The sequence below is a fragment of the Neofelis nebulosa genome, chromosome 15, assembly GCF_028018385.1.
Source record: "Neofelis nebulosa isolate mNeoNeb1 chromosome 15, mNeoNeb1.pri, whole genome shotgun sequence".
Lineage (NCBI taxonomy): Eukaryota > Metazoa > Chordata > Mammalia > Carnivora > Felidae > Neofelis > Neofelis nebulosa.
Genome location: NC_080796.1, coordinates 26,852,444 through 26,879,013, shown reverse-complemented (window position 1 = coordinate 26,879,013; position 26,570 = coordinate 26,852,444). Strand labels below are relative to the sequence as shown.

Below are 26,570 nucleotides of genomic sequence, written 5' to 3'. Positions count from 1 at the left end.
GAAAACAGCTGCACTTTGTATAGTTGCCCCTTTCTTCCTACAAGTTAAGAACAAGTTTACGTAGAACAAGTCTGGCTAAATTCTACTTAACACAGAAGACTTGGGAATATAGAATTCCCCAAACAGGTAGGAATTACAGGGTCCTACTCAGGGAACTGAATTAATGAGAGATATATATTGTAAAAAGTTCCAGGTAACTCAGCAATTGTCTCTAGTGTAGAAAACTGAGCGAGACTTGTGTGGTTTAATCACCGACCTGCAACTAAAATCACTAAACCGCACAGTTGGATTCAGAAGCTTTATTCTTCTAAGTTTACATTAGTACAGATTTCATTTTAGAAAACGTGAATAAATCATCACCTGAAATAGATATACACATGTAACAGTGAGTTTTGATTAGTAATTTTAGTGAACTAAAGATCTTTTAAAGCTTCATCAAGTACATATACAATTTTTAAAGTTTTACATAAAGTTATATAGAGACTTGAACACTGAAATAATGGACAGAAATATCAAGATAAATTTATTCGATTCAGTGATAACGACTATCTTTTCACAGTATGTGAAGTTTTATGCATTTTATGCTAATAAAAAGGCTAATGCATTAGACTGACTGACATCATGGCTTAATCTTTTGTTTATTTGTCGACAGCAAGAGTTTTGACATAATAAACATCTGAACAAACACTTCAGAAAACAACTGGGCAGTCTTTAATAAACTCAAAGACATTCATACTCTACAACTCAAGTCAGTACTTAATGCACTACAGTACATATATTAACATGGGTGCTAGTCAGCAATGTTGAACATAAAAAGTAAGCGAAAGACGACTAAAACAACAGGATGCCTTTCACATAAATCATTTTAAACGTGCAACAGCACATATTGCTAAGGGACATATATACTCATAGAGGAAATATAGCTCAATGCACAGGAATGATACAAATCAATACTGGATAGTGGCTAGCTGGATGGGAGGAGGGAAGAGGGACAACGGGGCAGAACGCAGAGCGGCTCAAAGCACTGCTGAGGTGGGTCCAGAGAGGTTCATCTTATTAGTCTTTACGTCTTGTTGTAGGTCTTGAAAATTTCAAAATATAATAGAAAACATTTTTCTGTCAGATGACAAAAGTCCTGTTTATACTGCCAGATTTAATGTAATCTTGAGGATTATACGGGACTAATACATAACAAGAATATTTTTGTGCTACATCATTTCTTTCAACAGTTACTGCTTCAATTTTTAAAAACACTGTCTCACTGAACAAATATTTACTGAACACTGTATTCATTTTCTTATTCAAAATATTGAGCCCCACTACATGCCAGACAGATAAAACAGTGGAAGCAAAATTATCAGTCTCTGCCTTTATGTAGCTTAAAACCTAGTGGAAGCAGCAAGCAAGCAATTAACCAAATAAGCACACGATGAACCACACTTCACACCTCATCACTCCTTCCTTCTTAAAAATACTTCCTTCACTTGGCTCATCTAATTCCGTACGAATAACCTGATTTTCCTCCTAAATCACTCACTGCTGCTTCTTCATCCTCTGCGGATTCCACTTAAGCACCAAGTAGGATGCTTCTCTCATCTATACTCACTTTCCTGGTAAGCTCACCTTACACTTTAAGTATCTCTATGGGGACTTCTCTCAAACTAAACTTGCAACCTGGACAAGTAATGTAATATATATCACCTAACTCAATGTTCTAACAGACTTGTAAACCCAAACATGTCCAAAGCCGAACTCCTGCTCTTTCCTCCAAATCTGCGGCTCTGGCCTTTCTCCACAAGGCAACATTGCACATAATATTCTTATATGAATGGCAGCTCCAGGAGTTGTGAACACAATAATTTTCCATCTCAGAGAATATCAAGTACATGCTTCTGGCATCAGGCCAAAAACCCTGGCATCACCCTCAACTACTCTTGCACACAGAGTCTAACAACTTTTCACCACCTCTTCTGATCCCATCCTGACCCAAGCCACCTTGCTCTCTCACCTGGTCTCCTCGATTCAGTCCTTGGTACCACGCCCTAACTCCCTACCTGAGTCAGCAGTCACAGCTAACCTAAAGCGCTACTGAAAATCTCAGTCAGAAACTGCCACTCCTCTACTCAAAAGCGTCCAAGAGTTTCCCATCTTTTTCAGAGTAATGATCTGCAAGGCCCTAGACCATCTAGCCCTCACTCTACCTCCCTCCTCTACTTCACTCCCTCCCTCCATCATGCAGCTCACTGGCCTTTGTCCTGGCTGTTCTCTGCCTGGAACACTCTCCCCCAAACACCCAGGATTCACTCTCTCGCTTCCTTCAGGTCTTTGCTCAGATGGCACCTTCACAGTGAAGGCTTCCTGAAACCATCCCATCTGCAATCAAAACCCCCACTGTCCTCACTTTCTATTCTCTTCTGGCTGCTTTATGTTTTTCACGACACACTATCTAGCTCACTTCATTCAAATATAAAATCCACCAGGGCAGGAATTTTAGTCTGTTTGCTGCTGTATCTCTCGCAACGAAACCAGCGCCTAGCATGTAACAGATGCTCAGCAAATACTTGTTGAATCACAAAACATCAATGGAAACTTGCAACTGACAAGTGTAGTGAAGAAGCAGAGAGCGCTAGGAGAACAGCCAGGAAGACAAAAAAAGCTTCCCTGAGAAAGTCAAACTTGACCTAAGAACTGAAGGATGAACAGGACTTAACTAGGATGTACACAGGCTCAGTGGTGACAGGGATGAAAAGGCCAGTGTGGCTAGACTAGGATGAGGCAGAAGATACATAAGGAGGCAAAACTATGAGGAGATTTGTGGACCATATTAGGGTAGTTTGTCTTTATCCTCAGAGCAATAGAAAGCCACTGAAGTGTTCTAAGCAGAGGGATCCTTATGAGCAGATTTACACATTCGAAAACATTCCTATGGGTGCTGGACAGAAAAGAGTTTAGAAGGGTCAATGGATGCAGGTAGATCAGGAAGAAGGTACTGCAGCTGAGATAAAATGGTATCTTGGATTGGGGTGTTGGGAGTAGAGAGAAAATGGATAGAGAAGATACTCAGGATGTTAAAAAAAAAATCAGTAAGACTGGTATTAAGTTAGATAAGGAAGTGGGAGCAAGGGAATTTTAAGGCTCACTTCTGAATTTCACAAAGTAGTGTCCGATGTCTCAGGAAGATAAAAAATTCCCACAGTGACCTGAATTCCATGTCTTCAGTAATTATTACCTAGATCTTCAATGTCCAAAGCCCCTAGTCACTAATGGTTAGTGAGTACTTGAAATGTGGCTACTCCAAATAAAGATGTGCTGTAACTGTACAACACACATTGAATTTCGAGGTCTTAGTAGAGAAAAAATATAAAATGCTCAATAATTTCATACTGATTAAAAGTCAAACTGATAATATTTTGGATGTTGTAGGTTAAATAAAATTATTAAAATTAATTCCATCTGTTTAATTTTTTATTTAGAAAAAAATTTTAATGCTTATTTTTGAGAGACAGAGTATGAGTGGGAGAGGGGCAGAGAGAGAGGGAGTCATACAATCTGCAGCAGATTCCAGGCTCTGAGCTGTCAGCACACAGTGTTACACGGGGCTTGAACTCACGAGCCATGAGATATGACTTGAGCTGAAGTCGGATGCTCAACCGACTGAGCCACCCAGGTGCCCCTCATCTGTTTCATTTTTACTTCATAATGTGGCTACTAGAAAATGTAAAGTTATGTAAGTGGTTTACACTGTGTATCCAATGGATAGGACTACTCTCCTATGAAACAGTAATATGGTCACTGCAGTTTATTCAAAAGAAAAACCTGTCTATAGATAAGACGGCTGAATTTCTGGGCAAAAAAAGTGTAATTTTTGTAAAGAATTTAGTTTCTTTTGTTCAGGGATGTGAGGAAATGCAAGTTTTTGTCATTTAAATACAAAAGCCATTTTCTGTTTGCATGTTATGTGTCGAACAGATTGCTCCTCCTATTGCTAATCTAATGGTTCTACTGAGAGAATCCTCATGGTACAGGGCAAATGTTAGGAAAACACTGAATTGTGGAAATGACAGGGACTCAGAGATCATTCAGGCCCACTCCTTCCTTTTGTACATGACAAACTTGAGATACTAAGACGTTAACTAACTTACTTTAAAATCACACTGTCTACACCACTTAAGATACAGATGTTTTCTCTAACTCCTTATAGTAATTACAGCGTTCAAGGCCACTGCACACTTTTATATACAACAAATACACTACATTTTGTTCCCAAAAGAATTTAAAAAAATATGTATCTTATGGTACTGAATATTGGTATTATCACACTTCATTTGGGGGTGCAAAATCGTACTTGTATTATTACTTGGTAAGAGTAGAAATAGAAAAAGCACCAGTTTGAAACCCAATTCCTACACTTAGCTGTGCAGCGAGGACAACTGTCTTTCTGTCTTCTCATCAGTACTATACATTACCACACTCAAGTTCATACACACACACAGCATACTAAATGGCTTACAGTAGGTAGATGCATAATAAATGTCAGTCTCCTTTTTAATAAAAGTAAAAAATGCCTTCTTTGATCCTCCCTCTTCTCTCTAAAATGTCAACACAGAGTCATACTTTAAAGTCATAAATAAAGTAAGGGAAAAAACTGCTGTAGTGAGTTGTGAAACCCAGTTTCTTATTCCCATTCTCCCACGAAAAAGTTTCAAAGCCTTGGGTGACCATTCACCCTAAGTCTAGTGCCCCCCTCAGAAGAGTGACAAAGCCTAATCATCCAAAATGATTCATCAGTCCTGCCTGTGACTCACTGATTTGTGTTTATGACTGCCACATGAGTTTCTGACGCCTGAATAGTATATGGACAGTCACATCAAAATCTTTAAACACTGAAACATTAATATGAATCTGACATTTCTAAAACTTCTTAATTTGGGATACTATTAATGACCATTCTGTATATTTAAAAGAAAAGTTCTTAAAACTACTCACATCTGGTTGAATGGCTTTAAATACTGGAACATCCATTAGCGTTATCTGACCCTGAAATAGAAAGTAGAAAATGACAATTTCTTGGGAATTCTAGGACATGACATATATTCTAAATTAGAATTATATTCTATACTAAAATATATTCAATACTCAAATTTTTACTTCAGAAAAAGAGTCATTTTTATAAGGGATTACAGAAAATGAAAATTTAGCCCTTGTACCATTAAATATGATTACTTCAAATTATCTCATACCTATTCATATTTTCTTGTGACATAAATGAAGTAAAGTTAGAAAATAAAACAAAAAGGGGAGCCTGGGTGGCTAAGTCAGTTAAGTGTCCGACCTCATCTCAGGTCATGGTCTGGCAGTCCATGGGTTCTGTGCTGATCACAGAGCATGGAGTCTGCTTTGAGGTCTGTGTTTCCCTTTCTCTCTGACCCTCCCCCGCTCATGCTGTCTGTCTGTCTGTCTCTCTCTCTCTCTCTCTCAAAAATAAACAAATGTTTTTATTTATTTATTTAAATTTTATTTTTTAAAATTTACATACAAATTAGTTAGCATATAGTGAAACAATGATTTCAGGAGTAGATTCCTTTTTTTTTTAAATTAAATTTTGTGAAGTTTATTTTTTTATTTTTATTTTTTAACCATTTTCTCAGGTACTCCTTTATTTATTTTTTCAATACATGAAATTTATTGTCAAATTGGTTTCCATACAACACCCAGTGCCCATCCCAAAAGGTGCCCTCCTCTATACCCATCACCCACCCTCCCCTCCCTCCCACCCCCCATCAGCCCTCAGTTTGTTCTCAGTTTTTAAGAGTCTCTTATGCTTTCGCTCTCTCCCACTCTAACCTCATTTTTTTTCCCTTCCCCTCCCCCATGGGTTTCTGTTAAGTTTCTCAGGATCCACATAAGAGTGAAAACATATGGTATCTGTCTTTCTCTGTATGGCTTATTTCACTTAGCATAACACTCTCTAGTTCCATCCACGTTGCTACAAAGGGCCAGATTTCATTCTTTCTCATTGCCACATAGTACTCCATTGTGTATATAAACCACAATTTCTTTATCCATTCATCAGTTGATGGACATTAGGCTCTTTCCATAATTTGGCTATTGTTGAGAGTGCTGCTATAAACATTGGGGTACAAGTGCCCCTATGCATCAGTACTCCTGTATCCCTTGGGTAAATTCCTAGCAGTGTTATTGCTGGGTCATAGGGTAGGTCTATTTTTAATTTTTTGAGGAGCCTCCACACTGTTTTCCAGAGCGGCTGCACCAGTTTGCATTCCCACCAACAGTGCAAGAGGCTTCCCATTTCTCCACATCCTCTCCAGCATCTGTAGTCTCCTGATTTGTTCATTTTGGCCACTCTGACTGGTGTGAGGTAGTATCTGAGTGTGGTTTTGAAAAAATAAACAAATGTTTTAAAAAAAGAAAAGAAAAATAATTTTAAAATTTGGACAGTTATACATTAAATCAAAATCAAAATCAAAACCAAAAATCAGATCTACTGGTTCATAGAGCAGTATTATTGTGACTATTAAATTGTATTCCCCCTAACAGTAATATAAAATCTGATATTAATAAAAAGGTTTTCTTCCCCATTTATAAAAATCAATGAAACTGTACTGGTAGTGGCAACTCACATCTAAGGGCTGCATATGGCTACGGCCCTATCTCTATCTCAATTAAGGCTACAGATAGAAGACAAAACCCAATAACGTACCAAAGAATAACATGTTATGATTAAATACAGTTTATTCCTGGAATGCAAGAGTGGTTCAACATCAGAAAATCAACAGATGCTGTTAACAAGTTAATGGAGAAACAGAAATTAAATAAATGAACATTTATGTCAGTTCAGAAATAGAAGTTTTTCTAGGTATCTTTCATGGTATCACAATAATGCCTTCAAATTTAATTTTTCAGTTTTTTAGTCTACAAAAAAGTCAAAATACTTCTTACATAGGTCAATAAAGCACAGTGGCTTGGGGAGGTGGTACAGGGAGGGACAAAAACAATCAGCTCAAAGGTAAGCCACTCACTTTTTTTTTTCCTAATGTGTGTGTGTGTTGTTTTTTTGTTTTTGAGTAGCACGCAATGTTACATTAGTTTTAGGTGGGAAGTATTATTATCTGCCAAGCTGAGAGTGTAACATAGGAAGCTGCTCTAACCCTCTCCCCAGCCCTTCTCCCTTCCCCATTTCACCATTCCTGTTTGCTCCACTGCTGTACTAGTCTCTCCATCAATGCCCCTAGCCAGTTTTCTTTAACCGCCTCCTTCTGCTGTGCTGTACAAATTCTAGCTCAATAGCATCGATGTGTAAGTTATGTGCAAAAACTGGAGAAAGGGGAGGCAGGAGGCTTACCGCATATTCTTCTGGTGTAACCTTAAGAACATCAAATACCACAGCATCAAAGCTTTTCTTCAGTTCAGAACCTTTGTCACTTAATGATTCGGAACTGCTACTTTTCTGTTAAATTGAAAGAAAATGCAGCCATTTTAATACTGTCTCACAGTCAGTGCCACAGAAACTCCACTGGTATTAAACTGAAAACAGTGGGTCGACAAACACGGTAGAAAAACCGGGTACAACACGCTGCTTAGTTGGAAGAGCACCAGATAAAGGCTCAGACAACTGAAAAATCTAATCTCTTTAAATTTCTAGGTTCTTACATGAGTCATTTTCTTGTCTGTCAGTTTCTGCATCCTGACATCCTATCATTTCTTACAGAAATAAAAGATTTTAACAAGTTCTATGATTCTCAAATGGGGTAAAGGCAAGTTAGGGGAGAAGAATACCTCTGTTTATAATTTTTAAACTATAGTTTTAAAGAAAAATACAAATTATTTTCATAACCTAAATCATAAAACATTCAGAACTTCATTAACTAAGTAATCCGATCGTATTTAAGTGATGTCTGTCTGCAATAGTACAATTGATACTATTCTTCCTATTATACTACAAAGTTAACAGTTTTCTGTTTTAAGGTTACTATTTTAAGTTTGAATTTGCTGTTATTACATATAAAACAATAGGTGGCTTTTGGCTCTGAAAAGTTTATTTCTGTTCAATTTCCACTTCATCTGTACCACGAGATAAAAATGTACTCTGCCTCAGTTGGCTGAAATCAGAGCATCATTGCTATAAGAACATATTAGATCATGCTCTATTAAATAGTGGCTACAGTTAACGGCACAAAAAAATTCACCAAATTTCAGTTGCCAATGTATAAATACGTATGTCAAACTACCAGCTGTTATCCATCAGTTTTGAACACTTGTCATTATGCCTCATTTTTATGTTTTCTCTCACTTTCATTAGCAGCTAAGTATCAAAATCATTTCAAAGGAAAGGATCTGTCATTAAAATTCTCAACCATTACTACTTCAAATATTTCTTCTGCCCCTTTCTCTTCTCCTTCTGGTTTCCATTACGTGTATGTTACACCCTCTGTCATTGTCACAGTCCTTGGATATTCTACTCCATTTTTTTCATTCTATTTTCTCTCTGCATTTTAGTTTCGGATGTTTCTACTGACATATCTTCAAGATTACTAATTCTTTCGCTGACTGACTACTGGCCACCAGTCTACTGGTGAGCCAAAGTCATTCTCCATTTTGGTCACCAAGTTTTTGATTTCTAATAGTTTCTTTCAGTATTCCTGCTTACATTGTCCATCTGTTTTTACAAGTTGTCCATTTTTTTCCATTAGAGCCCTTAGCATTATTAATCATGGTTATTTTAATTATCCAGAGAGAATTCCAAAACTCTGCCATATCTGACCTGAGTCTGGCTCTTGTACCTGCTTTGTCTGTCCGGACTATGTCTTTTTCTTACCTTTTAGCATTCCTTGTAATTTTATGAAAACCAGACATGATGTACTGGGTAATAGGTACTGAGAAGTAAACAGGTCTTCAGTACAAGGATTTATGTTTCTATAGGTAGGAGTTATGCTGTGTTTACTGTTTATTGTACTTGATGTGTCTACTCTTCAATTCTTCTAGTGTCCTTCTTTTTGTCTTTGGGTTTCCCTAGAAACTCCTTCTTAGATAGAATCTGTGTCTTGCAGTTCCTTCTGCTATAATCCTTCACTATTATACAGGAGCCCTGTTGATGTGGTGGTGAAGTACGGGGGGGGGGGGGAGTATTCTATAAGGTCTTTTTGTGAGCCTATGCCCTTGGGCTGTGACCTCAAGTACTTCTCAGTACCCCACCACCACTGCTGATCCCTGAGAAAATGAGAAAGAAAGGCGGGAGGGGGCTAGTGTTGGGTATTTCTCTTGCCCCAAGCAGGTCTCTGGTAAAGGAGTTTCCCTTGAGGTCGGGGGAGAAGAGAATGCACTGGGTATAATTCAGAATGGTTATTTTCCCCTCCCCCTGCTAGAAGCAGGAGGGTATTTTTCTCTGATCTTCACTGTGAGAACCTGGTAGAGCTTCTGGAGGTAAAACACCAAAGTGGGGGTTGGGAGAACCCAAGACTGGGCCTTCAGGAGTTTCTAACTTCAAGCTAGTTGCTAGTCTACACAATGCCTCCAGCAATTTGTCAGCTACAGCTTAAGTTTTTCTACCCATTTCTGGCTAGAGTGATTTATACTCTTGGTAAATTAATTTCCTATTTGCCTCTCTCCAGTTTTTGGGTCATCAATGTCAGTTTGCTCTGTGACATCAATTTTCTGAGAGAGCTAAGAAGAGTTCCTGATTTTCAGTTTGTTCGTTTTTTTTCATGTTGTGAGGACAGGAGTGATGAATTCCAACCTCTACATATCTAGCAGAAACCCAACGTCCCATAATCATTTTTCCTAACAGCATTTTATTTCGTGTGTTTATTCTCTGTAATTCTGATTATAGTATGTCAACATCATTATTTTATATCCCAAGACTAATTTAGAAATTTACTTATAATGTCAAACATTCAAACAGACATCAGTTACTGCCCCAATAACCAAATACATTCTGTCAAGTAGAGACATTAATTTTAAACATAACTTGGCAATTTTCTCCAAGTTTTTAACTCACTCAAGACAAGTTAGCAAATCATAAAGGCAATTTTACTGCTTATCAAAACAAGTAATCACTTTCCTTTTTTCCTCCTTACAAGCCATTAGAGGAGAAGCTTAAGAAATTAAGAGGGATATCTATCTGCTTCCCCAATACCAATAAAGAAGTTGGTACTGATAAGCTACACAGTATTTAAGTATAACATCCACTAAGGGAAGAGTAATAATTCTATATTCAAGACAAGATTAAAACCACTGACACCTTTCAATATCTGGAAAAGAAAAATTTCACTGCAACTCTTCTCATCTCAGAAGCTTTGGTACAGGTTAACTATAAAGGTACTAAGACAGGGAAGTCAATCACCCAGATCAAGTATTTTATCCATTTAATAAGCTTCTCAGATTTATGGGATCTTTGCATTTTGTTATATTAATAGATCTCTATTTTAAGAAAAGGCAAAAAATATGTATTTTTAAATTTTACTTTCTTACCACAGTGTAGAACAATTTAAAAGACAGCCTTTTCCACTTACCATATGCTAAACTGTATTACTCGGAGGCCTGATGTAATTCATTCACTTTTAGGGCAGATTTTTTTTTTTTTTTTTTACAGTAAAATGATCTATTTTATATAACAAATAATTGTGTACTGTTTCCTGCAATATTAGACCAAATGTTTCAGGGTATATAGTTATAAATATCCTATATATATATATATATATATATATATATATTTATATACACATACATATATACATACACACTTAACATATTCAAAAATATGGTTATAAAAACACCCATATATGATATATTATATGTATGTAATATAAACATATATACAAACATATAATAATATAATCCCTGTCTCAAGGAGGAATTAAAGTGATATACACTTATTGAAAAGAATTATTTTAAAAGTGGGATCTTTTTAAGTGATAGTTTCAAAATAGGAAACCTCTTATCTTTTGAGGGGATCAGGAAGAGACTTTACTGAAAGTATAACACTTGAAATAGGTTTTGAAAGACAGATAAAATGTATTTTTTTTGTGCAGTGAGAGGGAGAGGCACACTGGAGTGAGAAGAGAAATTCCATGTAGAAAAACTAATACAGACAAGGCTGTAACCAAAGTAGGAAAAGAATGGTTTATACAAACATCAGCAAGATGTAGTATTCTTTCATTAGAATGAAATTTCAAGTTGATAATTATCAGGAGTTAAGTCTATTAAAAAGAAAATTTAGAGCCATTATGAGGAAAGTCTTAAATAAAAGGTTTAGGGTCATTTGCATTTAATTAACAGGCAATGGGGAACCATGGACAATCTGGGGATACAAAAAAGCTTAAGAGCTGTATTTTAAGAACATTAAGGTTGAATTATAGTCAAACGGACCCAAAATAGCAGAGAATGGAAGTGCAAGACCGAGCTAAAAGCCTGCTGCAATAATCTAGACAAGAAATAATGACCAAACTCAGATGGTGCTGGTCGAAATAAGGAGAAAAGGGCCGAATCCTAGAGAGGAGGAGTGCGGGACAGGCTCTACAACAGCTGCCAAGTGTCTGCATCTCCTGGCGCTCACATCCTGTGGAGCTCCCTCCACCTGAGTGTGGGCAGCACTGTGACCTGTTTCTAACCAACAGAATGTGGCAGAGAGAATGGGGTATCACTTGCATGGTTACATTACAGAACTGGAACTTCTGTTCTGCTCGCATATTCTCCCTGCTGTGATGAGAAAATGGGTTGTGATACACAAAGGAGAAGTGAGTTAATGACAAATCTAAACATCAAACTTAGATGGCTAGGGAAATAGTGTTGATATAGATAGTGACGGGAAATTGGTAATGCTATTAACAAAAGTCAGAGAAAGGGGTTGGACTATTTTCTTTACAGGTTGTAGAGCAGAATAGTAACAAGTAACTGGATTTTGTTCATATTATACATAAAATGTCTGGTTCATCAGAAATGCTTAATGAAAATGCATATGAGGGAAGCAAGAGCTAGAGATAGAAATACAGAAATCATCAGCATAGGAAAAATAATCGAAACCACAGACTTAGAATATTTTCACTGACAGCAAGGCCTAAGTAACTGGCTGGGGCAAAATGGAGTTGAAGTTATTAAGCAACTTTGAGGCCAACGTGTTAAAAGGTCATAAACATTATTCTCATCCTCTGTAACAAGAGAAAAATAAAGGAGAAATAGAGGAGCTGGTTGCTAAGCTATTAAGGAAAGAAGGCAAGTACTCTAGATTTAAAGGTAAAGCAAAAAAGAAAAACTGTGAGGCACAAATAAAATCCCAACACATTAACTAGAGAGATGGGCATCTAGTTCAGTCTTCACTTCCATCTTTACACTCTAAGCTACACCCCTTCCAACATTTCAGCCTAATGGTTTTTGATCTCCTTTAAGAGACTGGGAATCAAGGGATCTGGACAGTGTCAAAATTATGTGATTCTAAAAAAAAGAATCTTTTATTCTCACTTGTATTATTGTCCTCAAGGTTCATGCAATGTAAAAATACCCTAAAAAGACAGTCTACGTATGTATATATACATTCTATGTATCCTTTAAAACTAAACTCAAGGGGAGCCTTGGTGGCTCAGTCGATTAAGCGTCTGACTTCAGCTCAGGTCATGATCTCGCAGTCTGTGGGTTCAAGCCCTATGTTGGGCTCTGTGCTGACAATTCAGAATCTGGAGCCTGCTTCGGATTCTATGTCTTCCTCTCTCTCTTTGCCCTTCCCCTCTCTCTCTGCCCTTCCGCTGCTCATGCGTGGTCTCTCTCTCTCTCTGTCTCTCTCTCAAAAATAAACATCAAAAAAAATTTTTTTAACTAAACCCAAGAAAAAGTTTTAAGTAATCATTTGTCACATACCTTAAGTGAATAAGGATTAACTGTTTCTAAGATGTATAGAACATATGAATGGAACAATTAAAACAGTTTTGGGGGGGGGGGTGCCTCGGTGGTTCAGTTGGTTAAGCGTCTGACACTCGATCTCGGCTCAGGCCATGATCTCAAGGTTTGTAAGTTCAAGCCCACATCAGGCTCTAGGCTATCAGCACAGAGCCTGCTTGAATCCTGTGTCTCCTTCTCCCTCTGCCCCTCCCCCACTTGTGTGCGCCCTCCCTCTCCCTCCCTCTCTCTCTCTCTCTCAAATAAACATTTAAAAATAAAAAATAAAAGCTTTTTAAAAATTAAAAAATTTGTAGTCCTTTTCTCAAATTCTGAGTTAAATCTGTGACCAACCATAATGCTTGAAAAATCAGAATGCCAGGTAAGAAACTCTACAGCTAAACTTCTAAAAATTCTTACCTCAGAAGCAGTAGCAGCAATATTAACATTGCTTGCCTGCCCGTTCATTAGGTCCATGCTTCCCACAACATCAGTCCTTGACACTACGTTAACAGTAACAGAAGACTGATTGCTTCATGTCCAAGGCCACAAATACATTATTATTCCTGTAAAAAATAAGCAGAAAATGTTTATTCTATGTCTTACTGGACGTTTAAGAGAGCAAATCCATGCCTATCACCATGCCAAGAAATAAAACACTTCAACTTCAATGAAGTAAAGTTTTTTATTTTTATTTCAGTTAAGTCACTATATCCAGCTTGAGGACGATCCTGGATGCTATTTCCAAATGGTCAGAAACACCACATGGGCAATATTCGATACACGTTACCGTTATGTTCTTCATCCATAAAGCGGAAGTATAACTTTTCACTTAGTGTGAGAAAAATTCAAAAACCTTTTTTAGCTTTAAGTAAATAAAAAGTGTAAAACACCATGTGGCAAAGTAACACATGGCATAACTCAATACATTTTTTAGAGATCTGAAAGACATCTATAAATCAGCAATACTAAGTAAGTTTGTCATTGCCGATAAACTGGTTTACAAAGATGCAAGTAATTAAAAATAAAAGATTACAGAACGTGTCATAAAAATACCACAATATACGTTTGTTTATTTGTATAGGGTTTTAAAGTTTACTGAATATCTTCAATCATTATCACTCTGACCTTCACAACTACCAATAGACTAAATTAAGGATGACATTATTATACTCACACAGCACAAAGAAACAGAGCTTCTGATGATGCAGGCTGGTAAATGAGGAGAGGCAAGAATAAAATTCGAGCCATCTAAAATTCTAGTCAAATATTATTTCCACAACACCACACTTCTTTCCACTTCACTGTAAGCCAGGATATTTACTTGAGCTTCGCATCCCTTTCCACAAGTAACTTGCTGTACAACACTGTGTCGGTAACTTCTGTCTAGGATGGAATTTCTTCCTCTCTATAAAATGACAGAGGCAAATGGACTCTAAGGCCCCTTTCTAACTTTGAATTTCAATGATCCTTTCTCATAAGAGAAATGATAAGTGTCTATAAATTAGGTGTTTTAAATTACACTGGCTTTAAAAACTGAGTCTAAAATAACAATAATAATTCTCTTGATGCTAAGTTTCCTCTCTCCGGATAAGCAATAGAGGACAGTGATTTAGAAGCAGACTCTAGAACAAGACTGCCTAAGTATGAACCCAGAAAACTGTTAACTTTTCTGGGCTCAGTTTCCTTATCTATTAAACAAAGGTAACAGTAAGTGCCTATCTCACAGAGTTGTAATGAGGAGAAATGAATATATACAAAGCCCACACAACAGTGCTGACACGTGATAAGTGTGCAATTATGATGATGCAGACTTTGTCTACTTAATCCACACAAAGCTTAAGTTCCACAGTCTTTGAATTAAGACAAAAGCCTTAGAAATACATCTCTGGCAAAATACATGTTGGTGGGCATCTCCAAAATCCCAACTGAAAACACAGTGAATGAAAACACGCCTAAAATAGGTCTCCTGAATGTAGCAAAACATTTTGGTTTTCAAATGCTTAAAATGTACTGCTAGTTTGCATCCTTCAGTTATATCTTAAGACTATCTTCATTTCTTCAGATATATACTAAATACCTGCTAAGAGCAAAACGTGGTGCTAGACTTTTTTTAAATGAGAAAGATATTAGAAATAATGGGTTTTAAAAACCATTTAGAACCCACTTAGAAAACTCAACGTGAAAGTGAACAGAGCACTGAAATACTTTCATTTCCTCCAATCTACAGCATTTCATTTTATAAGGTTCATTATTCCTATGCCACTATTAAGGATCAACTTTTATTTACACTGCCATATAAAATGAGCTTGATAATGCAAATTCTCTCTGAAGTAACATTCAGTTTGCAATAACATGTTTTCAGATAATTTCATTTCATTCCACAGTCTATGCATGAAGATTAATTTAGATATGAATCCGTAAGTCAAGAGTGCCCCCTAGTGTTAAAGAAAAAGATTTTAATTAAATTGTTACAGGAAATGTATTCAATCTACTCTTCAAATAGGTAATTTTTTTTACTATTATTTACTGAAAATGAAGTAATATAGACCAGAAATAAACATTACACATTTTTAAACTCTAACAGTAAAGAATCAAGTTTTCTCTGCCTGGTTTTAACTTTAAAAAAAGTACAGTAAAGCATACCTTAAAGAAACTATTTGTAAATGTACTACATATCAGTGTTATTTAATGCTGAAGTGAAGTTTAAGATCTCATATAATATCATACAAACATTAAATCCTTAGATACAAACTAAGTTTATGTTCTTAGTATGTATCTCAAAACCTTTCTGTGTTTTGCACACAGGAAAAGTTCAAATTAAACAAGACAAATACATACTTTACTATTTAATTTTCCTAGAGCTACAAATGACACAATCATTCATAATTATTACCAACATCACAACAGCTCTCTTCTTAATTAAATTCATTCTGAAACTTCTAAAGACAGTTAATCTTTAAATTTAAATCTTTGGGTTTAATTCCCAAAACAGGTATATTGCTTCTTTCTAAGCAATTAAAATCCAAAAAGAAGGATATTGCTCTTTCCAAGCAATATAATACCCAAACAGGAAATCTGAAATGTGTAGATTTAGTTCCTTGCTTGAGGTCATGGAACTAAATTATTAAATTGCAGGCATGTTAGATGTGCAGGCACATCTCCTAAACACCCCACCTTCTCAATGGTATTCACACCAAGAAACCAGTACTTTTTAACTAAACGAACAAAGGATTAAAATCAAAGTGTCAACTTCTCACTAATGAATCTCATTTCACAAAGCAGATACATATTCTTTTCTAAAGTAAGTTATGCTATCATCATTAGGAATATTATGCGAAAGACATTAATACTTCTATAAAACATATCCTCAAAGAGTTAAGCAACTATAAGGGAAATGGTAGTGAAACACAATTAATTAGAGCATTTTCTTTGGGAACATTTAGACAATACAGAATTGATATGCTCATATACTCTGGCTTAAAATTTCAGTCCTAGAAATTCATCTCATAGAGAAAAAACTATACAAGTAAAGCTATTCAATAAAACACAATTTACAATAGTGAGAACCATTTTAATACCTTTGTATACAACCACATTAAGAAATCCCAATGGATAATTATAAGAAAGATGAAAACAGAAATGAAGGGCTCAACAAGAGAAACTAAACTTTCCTCAGGTGCCTAGATGGCTCAGTCAGGTAAGCATCTGACTTCAGATCAGGTCATGATCTCACAGTTAGTAGGTTCAAGACCCACACCAGGCTCTGCTCTGACAACATGGAGCCTGCTTGGGATTCTCTCTCTGCCCATTCCCCACCCCCCACTCCTGACTCTCTCTCAAAATAAACTTAAAAAAAAAAAAAAAGAAAAGAAAGAAACTTAAACCTTCCTAGTATAATATTCTTAAAACTTTCATGAGAAAAAAATGGGGTAAAATTAAAACACTGTAATTGCAGTTCAATATTTAACACTTGTTACAGCTTGCTTTCCTTTAACATTTATTTTAAAATGAATATTAAAGACGTGCTTTATATGACACTCATGGAAGGCCTGAAGATTTAAGTAGCCTGTATATCATGGCATGCAGGCAAGCTCACTTTCAGCATTTGTGATAGCTAAACTCCCACTGCCTTCTTTAATTTTTGATCTAAGAAAATGAGAGAGGAGTCTCAATTCCCCAGTACTTTGTTTCAACAATAAAGCCATTATTCTAGCAGAAGTTTACTAAAAACATGGTTGCCTCTTAAAACCATTTCCAGTGTAACACCAAGCAAGATTATCTTCGCTATTTGCCACCCTTGAAAAGTTCAAGCTTTTACAAAAGAAATTAAAAAGAAAAAAGTTCTCGTGTACATCCAGGGCTACAGGAGTCCCCAGTGCCTCCTGGAGAGAGATTTTCCTGTAAATCTGTGCTTCCACTGCTCTTTTGTCAAAATTCTAATGCCATCTTTTCACACTGGTTTATTTATGTATCTCTCCCTAATGAACTTTGAGTTCCTTGATATTAAAGACTCATATTTAAAACAAAACATGACAGAAAAATCATTATTTTCCATCTTTTCATTCAGGCACATGAACACAATACTTGACCCTCAACTACTTACTTTAGTAAGTATCTGTTAAAAGACTGAATCACTGAATAAAGCATTACTCACGGGATAATGTTATATCAATGTCCAATTACAGTATAGGGCGAATGGCAATCAGATAATACATACAATACTACACACATTTAAAAGAATATGATGAGGATTTCAATTTCCAGCAATACATCTGATAAACAATATAAAAATCTTTGTATGAATGAAATTTAGGAATTATAAGTTGAGTTTTGATTATCAGTTGGATAGAAAAGGCAACCAAGAGATGAGAACTGAGACACACACACTGTTCCCCACCCCACCCAACCACACCTTTACCTAGAATAAAGCCAGCCAGACAGAATAGTCTACTCCTTCAATGATAAAATGTCTATTTTAAAACAAACAAACCAAAAAAAAAAAAAAAAAAAAAGGAAGAAAGAAAAAGTATACGGGTATAAGAAGATACAGAAACTTGTCTGTCTTGGCCTGAACTTAACACTGAAGCTAGAGAAGAGTGTCCACAAACTTGTCTACAAAATAAAAACCTGTAATCCTAGGCATACTCCAGCAGGTACAGAATTTGAATTTATATACTACCAGAACAGTTCAAGACCCTCAAGATGAGAAATCCACAAAAGTAGGTTCACAAGCCAGTGAGACTCCTGGAACCCCAGGCAAATGGAGGGAACAAAAAGACAATGAATGTGGGATTCCCACAAATAAAACCCCACTGGCAAGCTCAAGATAAAAATTTACCAACTGTATAAGCAAGCAACATGCTACAAGTAAAAGCAAGAAACACAACAGTTATTAGGATTACCTTCTGAGAACTTTAGATGAACACTTATCTGATAAAGGATATAAAACAGGAAAGATTAAAATCAGCAGCCTTAAAAGAAGAAACTGAAAATGTTATGCAAAAAGCAACACAAACATTTGTTGGAAAACCAAATAAAAATGTTTCTTAAAAAAAGAAAAATATAGTAGCTAGAGAATTAAGCATCAGATTAAACAAAACTGAAGAGAATTTGTGAAGCAGCGGAGAGAAAGGAAATTATACAAAAATTCTGTACAAAAGAATTATATGCAAAATGCATAGAGATCAAGAGAAATGAAAAATAGAATAATAAGATCTAGCACAGTCTATGAGAAGTTCCAGAGGAAGAGAAATAATAAAAGGCAATATTTAAAGAGATAAAGGCTGGGAAGTTCCCAGAATATGGGCAAGATACAAATTTCATGTTTAGGAATCACAAACCTTGAGCAAAGAAAGCAAAGAGTCATATTCTATATATACATCATTCTAAACTGGAGAATATTTGTTTTAAAAGCAAGTGGAATAAGTCACTTTACTTACATATGAATAAAATTAAATGGAAAGCTTCTCAACAAAAACAATGCACACAGAAGAAAATAAAATATCTTCCAAGTGCTGAGAGAAAATAACTGTCAACCTAGAATTCCATACCCAGCTAAATTCTTATTCAAGAGAAGGCAAAATATACTTTTATACAAAGAACTTAGCACAAAATTAGTCCATATGGCAAGCAATTAAGGATGTAATACATGAAAAACTAATTTATTTCAAAGCAGAAATAATTATCTTAGTCATGACTGCTAATATGATTAATATTTTTAGATTACTGTCAAAACATTTAAGAGTTCAAAACTAACTTATTTAACTACTTTTAAAAACAATCATCTACTTTTATTTGCAAAAAAAAAAGGAAAAATACTTCTCCTTTTATAGAAAATCCTATCGTTTGTTTTATATATTGGAATATACAAAACAGTACAACAATCATAATAAAACCTAATATCCAGGAGTGCTTATTACCTGGAAGGCTTGCTGAGAACTTTTTCATTACAAATTCACTGGATCATCAAAACAATTCTATGAAGTAATAACATTATACCCTATTTTTAGAGGGGAGGGGAGAGGAGAGGAGAGGTAACTTGCCCAAGCTTGCACAGTAGGGGCAGACAGCTGGATGGGAATTAAAAAGGGAGGACAGATGGGAAGGAAAAATCAAAAGACAAAAAAGACAGATGAGTTGATAAGTGGATAGATAAAAAACAAACAAACAAACAAACAAACAAACTCAGGACAGAGGCGGAGGGTGCGGAAGAGAGAAAGGAAGGGTCAAGGGGAGAAGGAATTGTAGGGAAACAAAATGAGGGAAGGAAGGCAACAGAAAAGAGAACCTAAAACGTTGTTCCTACTCTAAGTTCATAATATGACTAGAGGGGGAAAAGAGCAGGAAATGAAATAAACAGAATGCTACTATCTGTTAAACTTCTATTCAGCTTCAAGAGTCACATGATTTCTACAGGAAGAATAATGTTTAGGTTTATAAAGACAAGTTGAAGGTTCGGAAGACAGGAAAAGTAAAAACACCATAAACGAGAGTGCAGATTTAAAAGTGACGACCCAAGGGGCGCCTGGGTGGCTCAGTCAGTTAAGCGTCCGACTTCAGCTCAGGTCACGATCTCGCGGTCCGTGAGTTCGAGCCCCGTGTCGGGCTCTGGGCTGATGGCTCAGAGCCTGGAGCCTGTTTCAGGTTCTGTGTCTCCCTCTCTCTCTGCCCCTCCCCCGTTCATGCTCTGTCTCTCTCTGTCTCAAAAATAAATAAACGTTAAAAAAAAAAAAAAAGTTTTAAAAGTGACGACCCAGAGAGGAGGTCCAGTGTGGAGTCCTGGCCTGCTTGCTCAGGAGAATTTTTGTGATGGACTCCGGAAAAGTTCTAAGAAGTCACAGGACCAGACTAGGGAGGGTCTCAGCTGTTGAATGGGGAAATTTAGACTGGAAGGGACAAGCAAGGAATCATGGAAGGTTTCTAAATAGGGAAGAAACCTTAGAAAAGTAAAACCAGTATTTCAGGGTTTACTATGCCAGAGGTGTGCCACAGGGTCTTAGGGAAGTTGAGTAGTAAACAACACTCTTCCATCTTTTGCCACAAACAGCGAAGCATATGAAGTGCTGTACAGACCCCACCCAAGCTTTTCCCATCTCTGCTCTCGAGGACCCTCTCCTAGTCTTCAGCTGTGCAAACTCTCCCATAGTCACAACGTAACCCCTTCACTTCAATCATCTTTATCCTACCATCACCAGTTCCTAATTCAGAAGCCCTGATGCTATGGAAATGGCAATCTCAGATGGTATTTTAAAAATTGAACAGAATTCATGTCAATTCATGAACAACACTCCTCCATAACTCCACCACCACTCCTGACCAAGGAGCAGAGAAAGCAGTTCAGTGGTAAAATCATGAGATATAGAATACCAATTCCAGGATTTTAAACAAGTGCATTATGCTAGGTAAGTATCAGTGAACTTTGGTTTCTTCACTTACAAATACGGGATGATAAAATATACCTCAGAGAGATTTTGTAAGAATTACAAAAAAAAATCACTCAGGAAAAACTCCATGCATCTAGAAATGGCATAGCATAATGGGAAGAACACAGATTTTAGAATCAGAAAGCCCTGGATTCAAATCCTGGTCTAGGGCACTACCAGCCAGCTGTAAGGCGTTGGGCAAAGAACCTTGCTAATATTTAAGCAGAGGCACCAAGTCCATCCATTAGTGATGTGGCTTAAAAAAAAAAAAAAAAAAAAAAAGGAGGAGGAGCACACCTCTAAGAGCCCCTCTACTTCTAAATTCCAGAAGCCTGTGAAAATTACAATATAAATCAATGGATTAAAAAGAGTAAACTATTCCTCTAAATAAAGAATTTCAAAAGTATATTTTAAGACATAAGTACACTGGAAAAGAAATTTACTAAATGATTAAAAACACTGTAAACATGTTGACTAATAACAACTGTATCTCTCAGGACAAAAAAAAAGATAAATCTACAAACAGTTTGCAATACTAAGCCACTGAATTTAATGAGGAGGAGTCCCTCAAGAGAGACACCTCTCAGCATGATGGCCAACTAACTTCTACATGTAAACTAAACACAAATGTTATAAATTATTTTATGAATTTATTCAAAAGTATACACCTTGAAATTATTCCATATATCGCTAGTAATGCAGAATAAGTGATAACAAATTCTAAGCTACAATTCATTCTTAATCAAAAGATGGCAAGCATCGTTTAAAACAACAACAATCACATCGTTTAAAACAACAACAATCACACACACATTGGTGTGTGATAAGAACACACCAAACTGTAAGAAAAAAAGACAAGTTTTACATAAACTTCAATCACTGTAAGCCAATCACAATGACAGGTTTAGCAATTTTACACCACCAGGTTGCAAAAGAAAGAAACAGTTGAAAATGTCTAAATTAATCTACACATTTAGAAGTCTCACGTCAAAAGAACTAAATTGTTTTCCAGTAAGACTGCTAGATCACTTACCAAATTATTAAAGTTAAACACCTTTATATTTTTTCCAGGCATATATTTTACATACATACTCAAGATGTGTGACGATTATTTTCAAAACAAAGTAAACTAAGATCTTAAAAGGAAAAGGATAAAGATAGCAGAAAACTGTTTCACCTTTCTCAATGCCACCTTATTACCCTACCTCAAGAAGAGTGCGTATATTAAGGACAATGAAAAGAAACCAGCCCATTAAAAAAATGTTTTTAATGTTTATATTTAAAGAGAGAGAGAGAGAGAGAGAGAGAGCATGCACATGTGCACAAGCAGGGGAGGGGCAGAGAGTGAGGGAGAGAGAAGGATCCCAAGCAGGCTCTGCGCTGTCAGCACAAAGCCTGACATGGGGTTTGAACCCATGAACTGTGAGATCGTGTCCTGAGCTGAAATTGGGCACTCAACTTGCCTCTGAGCCACCCACGCGCCCTAAGAAACTGGCCCATTTGATATATTTGTACTTCACCATTTATAAAATAGTAGCCTTTATTTCCCAAAGTGTAAAGAAAGACTTAAAAATAATGAAGCGACTTTAAAAAATTCACTAGGATTAAAATGATTCTACCTTAAGTCAATAGAGATTCTATACATAATAAGCCTTTCAGATGTAATTTTGTTGCATTTGTACTGAAGTGTAGAAGTAATGGAATGATCGGGGCGCCTGGGTGGCGCAGTCGGTTAAGCGTCCGACTTCAGCCAGGTCACGATCTCGCGGTCCGTGAGTTCGAGCCCCGCGTCAGGCTCTGGGCTGATGGCTCGGAGCCTGGAGCCTGTTTCCGATTCTGTGTCTCCCTCTCTCTGCCCCTCCCCCGTTCATGCTCTGTCTGTCTCTCTCTGTCCCAAAAATAAATGAAAAACGTTGAAAAAAAAATTAAAAAAAAAAAAAAAGAAGTAATGGAATGATCGATTAACTGACCCATATCTTACACAGAGAGTTTATATTTCCATTTACCTAACTGGCCCCAAACTAAATACTTGATGAGAGGTTTTCAAATAAATGAGCATTAAAGGGGAAAATCTTAAGTAAATCTCTATCTCCAGTAAAGATTCCCTGATGATAATTTGCCAATTTGCCAAGTGATTCTAACACGTAAGAGCTCTGAGATCTTCCACGCAACCTGGCCCAAAATATAAATATAGGTTAACTAGAATTCAGATAACAGAAAGTTCCAAGCAAAAAGATAAACTGTGCTCCACATGTTTGTTTTGTATGTTTTTGGTTGTGGTGGGTGTGTATACATTTTAGCTAGAAGCTCTATTCAGAAAGTCAGCCCATAAAAGTCCATTTAACTCATAAAACGATGTATCTGGAATAAAACAAAAATCCCAACATACTGTACAGATTAACAAAACATGGAAACAATCCAGCTCAATCAGAAATAGCTTTATGTAACTGGCAGATGTGTGCCACTGCAGGCTCAGAAATGGTCAGAGAAAAGAACTCAGAACTCAGCCTGGTAGTATCAAACTGTGGAACAGACAGAACGGTAGGTCAAGGACTCCATGGTTGAAGTGAAAATTTCACATGCGCTAACAGTACAGCAGTGCTTCCCTCAAGCTGCAAGAAAAAAGAAAGAGCCTAGAAAGAAGAGCAATTAAATAGCCTGGACACTCAAGAGGTTCTTGTACCTGAAATGCGAGACTAAATCAAACATCACAGAATAATCCATAGGCAAAGGATTATACACCATGCAACACTGTAGCCACTAAAATATCACAGAAGAAAACTCAGTGATGTATAGGAAAATATTCACAGCATACTGCTAAGTGAATAAAGCAATTTACCAAACAGTATTTAAGGTATAATCCTTTTGTTTATCATGATCACTATTATGCTGTAGATCAGAGATTATACCAATATGCACTACAATGTAGCTATCTCCATGTTTCCAAGTCAATTTCTTCCTAACTTTGGCTTGCTTACTTGTATATTTCAAAATTTCTACAAAGACATTATTTTAATTAGAAAAAAGTAACAAAACAAAACAGTGTTTTCCCACAGATTGCTTATTAGTTGCAAGAGGAAAATAAGTAACTACACTGTGTGAAGAAACAGGACGACACCCTGAGTGTGTGGATCAAAGTTGCCATTGCCAACCAGGAATGGAAAGACATCATGTGGTTCTGCCGTGATACTCTGGGAAGGACACATCACTTATAAGTAGTTGAGCTGAGGATGCATAACCTGAATCTAATCTCAAGGAAATGGATAAAAATAAACTGAGGAACATTCTATGAATTCATTCTTTTAAAAATCTCACAGCACAAATAAAGGCTGAGGAACCAGTACAAATTTAAACTCAAGAGACAACTAAAGAGGCTGTACTGGAGGGCAGTAAATGATATTATTGGAACAATTCACAAAACTGAAATACTGACTATAGATTAAAGTACTGTATCAGTTTCCTGAATTTGATAACTGTGATGTGGTTACACAAAATAATAATTTTGTTAAGAAATACAATTGAAATATTAAGAGGTAAAGGGGCATGCAAACTATTTTCAAATATTTCAGAAAGACAGCATGTATATGTATGTGAGAAAGAGAAATAAATGATAAAGCAAATGGGGCAAAATGTTTTAAAACACACTGGTGCCTTTTTGACTTCTATACACCTATAACTTTTCTGACAGTTTGAAATTATTTCAAAACATAAAGTGCAAGGGGGAATCCTGTTCATTCTCCTGAATTATACAGAAGCGCCTCAACTTAAAAACCTTTAATTTGCAAAATTTCATAGAAACTAAGCTACATATCCAATAAAAAGTACAACTCTTCCCACCAACAGATGGTGTTAGTGGTCGATTTTGACTTCAGAGCCAAAATGGTCTCATGAACAGTCTCTTAGAATTAAGCTATATATGTTCACAAATATTTTTCTCATGCTAATACAAAGAATACACATGAATATTATTTAAGAGGGGGAAGATGTTTGGAGATCTCAACTTAGGGTAAACTTCAAATCCCTTATTTTAATATTTGTCCCCCTTATCCCAGGGCAAGCCCTACCAAGCTGCCCCCACTCTTCATGAAAAACCATGGCTGTAGTAATTTACTAAAAAGTGATGGAAACTGTTGTATTCTTCACATGTTCAAGAATGAAAGAAGGGGAAGAAAACTGGAAGTAAAGAAAAAGAAAAGGAAGCTGCGGGGGGAGTAAGTTTACTTACTCACTGTTTTATCCCAATCCCCTGATTTTACAGAAGACAACAATCCCACGGGAGGTTATGTGATCCGGTCAGGCTCACTTAATCAGTTAATTGCAGAGGTAGGTCTTAAATGCAAGTCTTCTGTTTGCTAATCCTCAGTGCTTTCTACAATGCCAAATTACCCACTCCCTAACCAACCCTAAATTGTGGAAACATGGAGGTGGCAGAGGGTGAAATATCTAGTTTCTCTCCACCTTCATTTCTAATAGAAGTTCATCAGGTGAATAAGGTAAACAAAAGAAATACCATGTATAAAGGCTAGGATGGTGAAATCCTTTGACACTGGCATTCAGGGAATTGCCAATCGTTAAGTACAGTATAATTAAAAAGGGCAAAATGTAAAAGAGAAGAAGCTTCAAGAACGGAGTCTGGTGAAGTAGGTAAAAAAGGCAATGTTTGTTACAGTAAAAAGAAAAGCCTGGACTTCATCCTATGGGCAACAAAAAGAGTCCTTATAAATGGACTACTAAATTATATGATCTTAGAAATTTCATTCAGAAGGAGAGATAGTATTATACACACAGAGAGACTGTATTATTTATTCCTATTGAATTCTGAAGTCTCAAATAAATACCAATGTGGTAACCTCAAGTACAATAGATCCTCAATGTTATAAGGAATTTTGTCCCAGAACATCTTGAAAATCCCCAAATTTGAAAATACTACTACGGCATATAACACATTAAAGTGTAACTAATTTTTTTTTTTTTACTCTTACAGGCCGTTTAATGATTCTAAAAATACTGAAAGAATTTATACTTATTACATTACCATACAATTGCAAAGTAGACTCATTTATACCATTGATTTAAGCCACCAGAGAATTTTACATTTTACTCATTAATTTATCCAAAATTCCTCTTCCCATACTTATTGCTTTTTGCTTCTCTTTGGTCACCAGCACCAGGAGTTATTTTATTTCCCTATAGATATAGTTATATTATTTCCCTATAAAGCCCCCCAACCTCTTCCTCCAGTTGGGCTTGCAGTTTTGAAGGCCTTAGCCTGCTGCAACCTTCTCTTCCCAGCAAAGCAATAAAGTTATCATTCCTCTTTATCCCAAACTCTGTCTTTGTGTTATATTTTGGCTCTGGCGCAGAGAGTTCAGTTTTCGACAACAGCGTGATGGACTAGTATCACATCTGTGCTCAGCAAAATTACAAATTATCGTATGTCATACACTCATCAGTCATTCCCAGAATAGTGAAAAACACAAGTGTTAATTTGTCAAAGACAGGTATCTATTCTATTTGCAACTTACTAGCCAAAAAAGCATCATGTACTCTTATAGTAAAAATTCCACTGGACGTTTAAATGTAGCAATGCCTATAACAACATAAATATTTGCATGACAACTTGTATCTCACACACACAGCTTAAGATAATTTCAGCAGGATTTGAATAAATCTTGTTTTAGTAAATTTACAATATAGTTTTCCATCAGGACATTTTATTCAGAACCGAAAGAAGTGGGTCTCTGAAGAATAGTTTACTCC

The 26,570-nt window shown here is 36.3% G+C and overlaps 1 protein-coding gene across 5 annotated transcripts in view; it reads right to left on the bottom strand.

Annotated features, from left to right (window-relative positions):
- The window catches only part of RALGPS2 (Ral GEF with PH domain and SH3 binding motif 2), a 171,203-nt gene that overhangs the window by 120,366 nt on the left and 24,267 nt on the right, over positions 1-26,570 (bottom strand). For 4 of the 5 annotated variants that reach the window (XM_058701137.1, XM_058701141.1, XM_058701142.1 and 1 more), the window contains exons 2-4: positions 13,306-13,451; positions 7,364-7,468; positions 4,987-5,037 (exon numbers count right to left, since the gene is read on the bottom strand). In XM_058701137.1, the coding sequence (XP_058557120.1) occupies positions 4,987-5,037; positions 7,364-7,468; positions 13,306-13,362 (213 nt within the window). In that variant the 5' untranslated portion in view covers positions 13,363-13,451. Of the gene's footprint in view, positions 1-4,986; positions 5,038-7,363; positions 7,469-13,305; positions 13,452-14,062; positions 14,294-26,570 lie in introns of all 5 variants that reach the window. The other variant, XM_058701139.1, reaches the window with a different exon arrangement.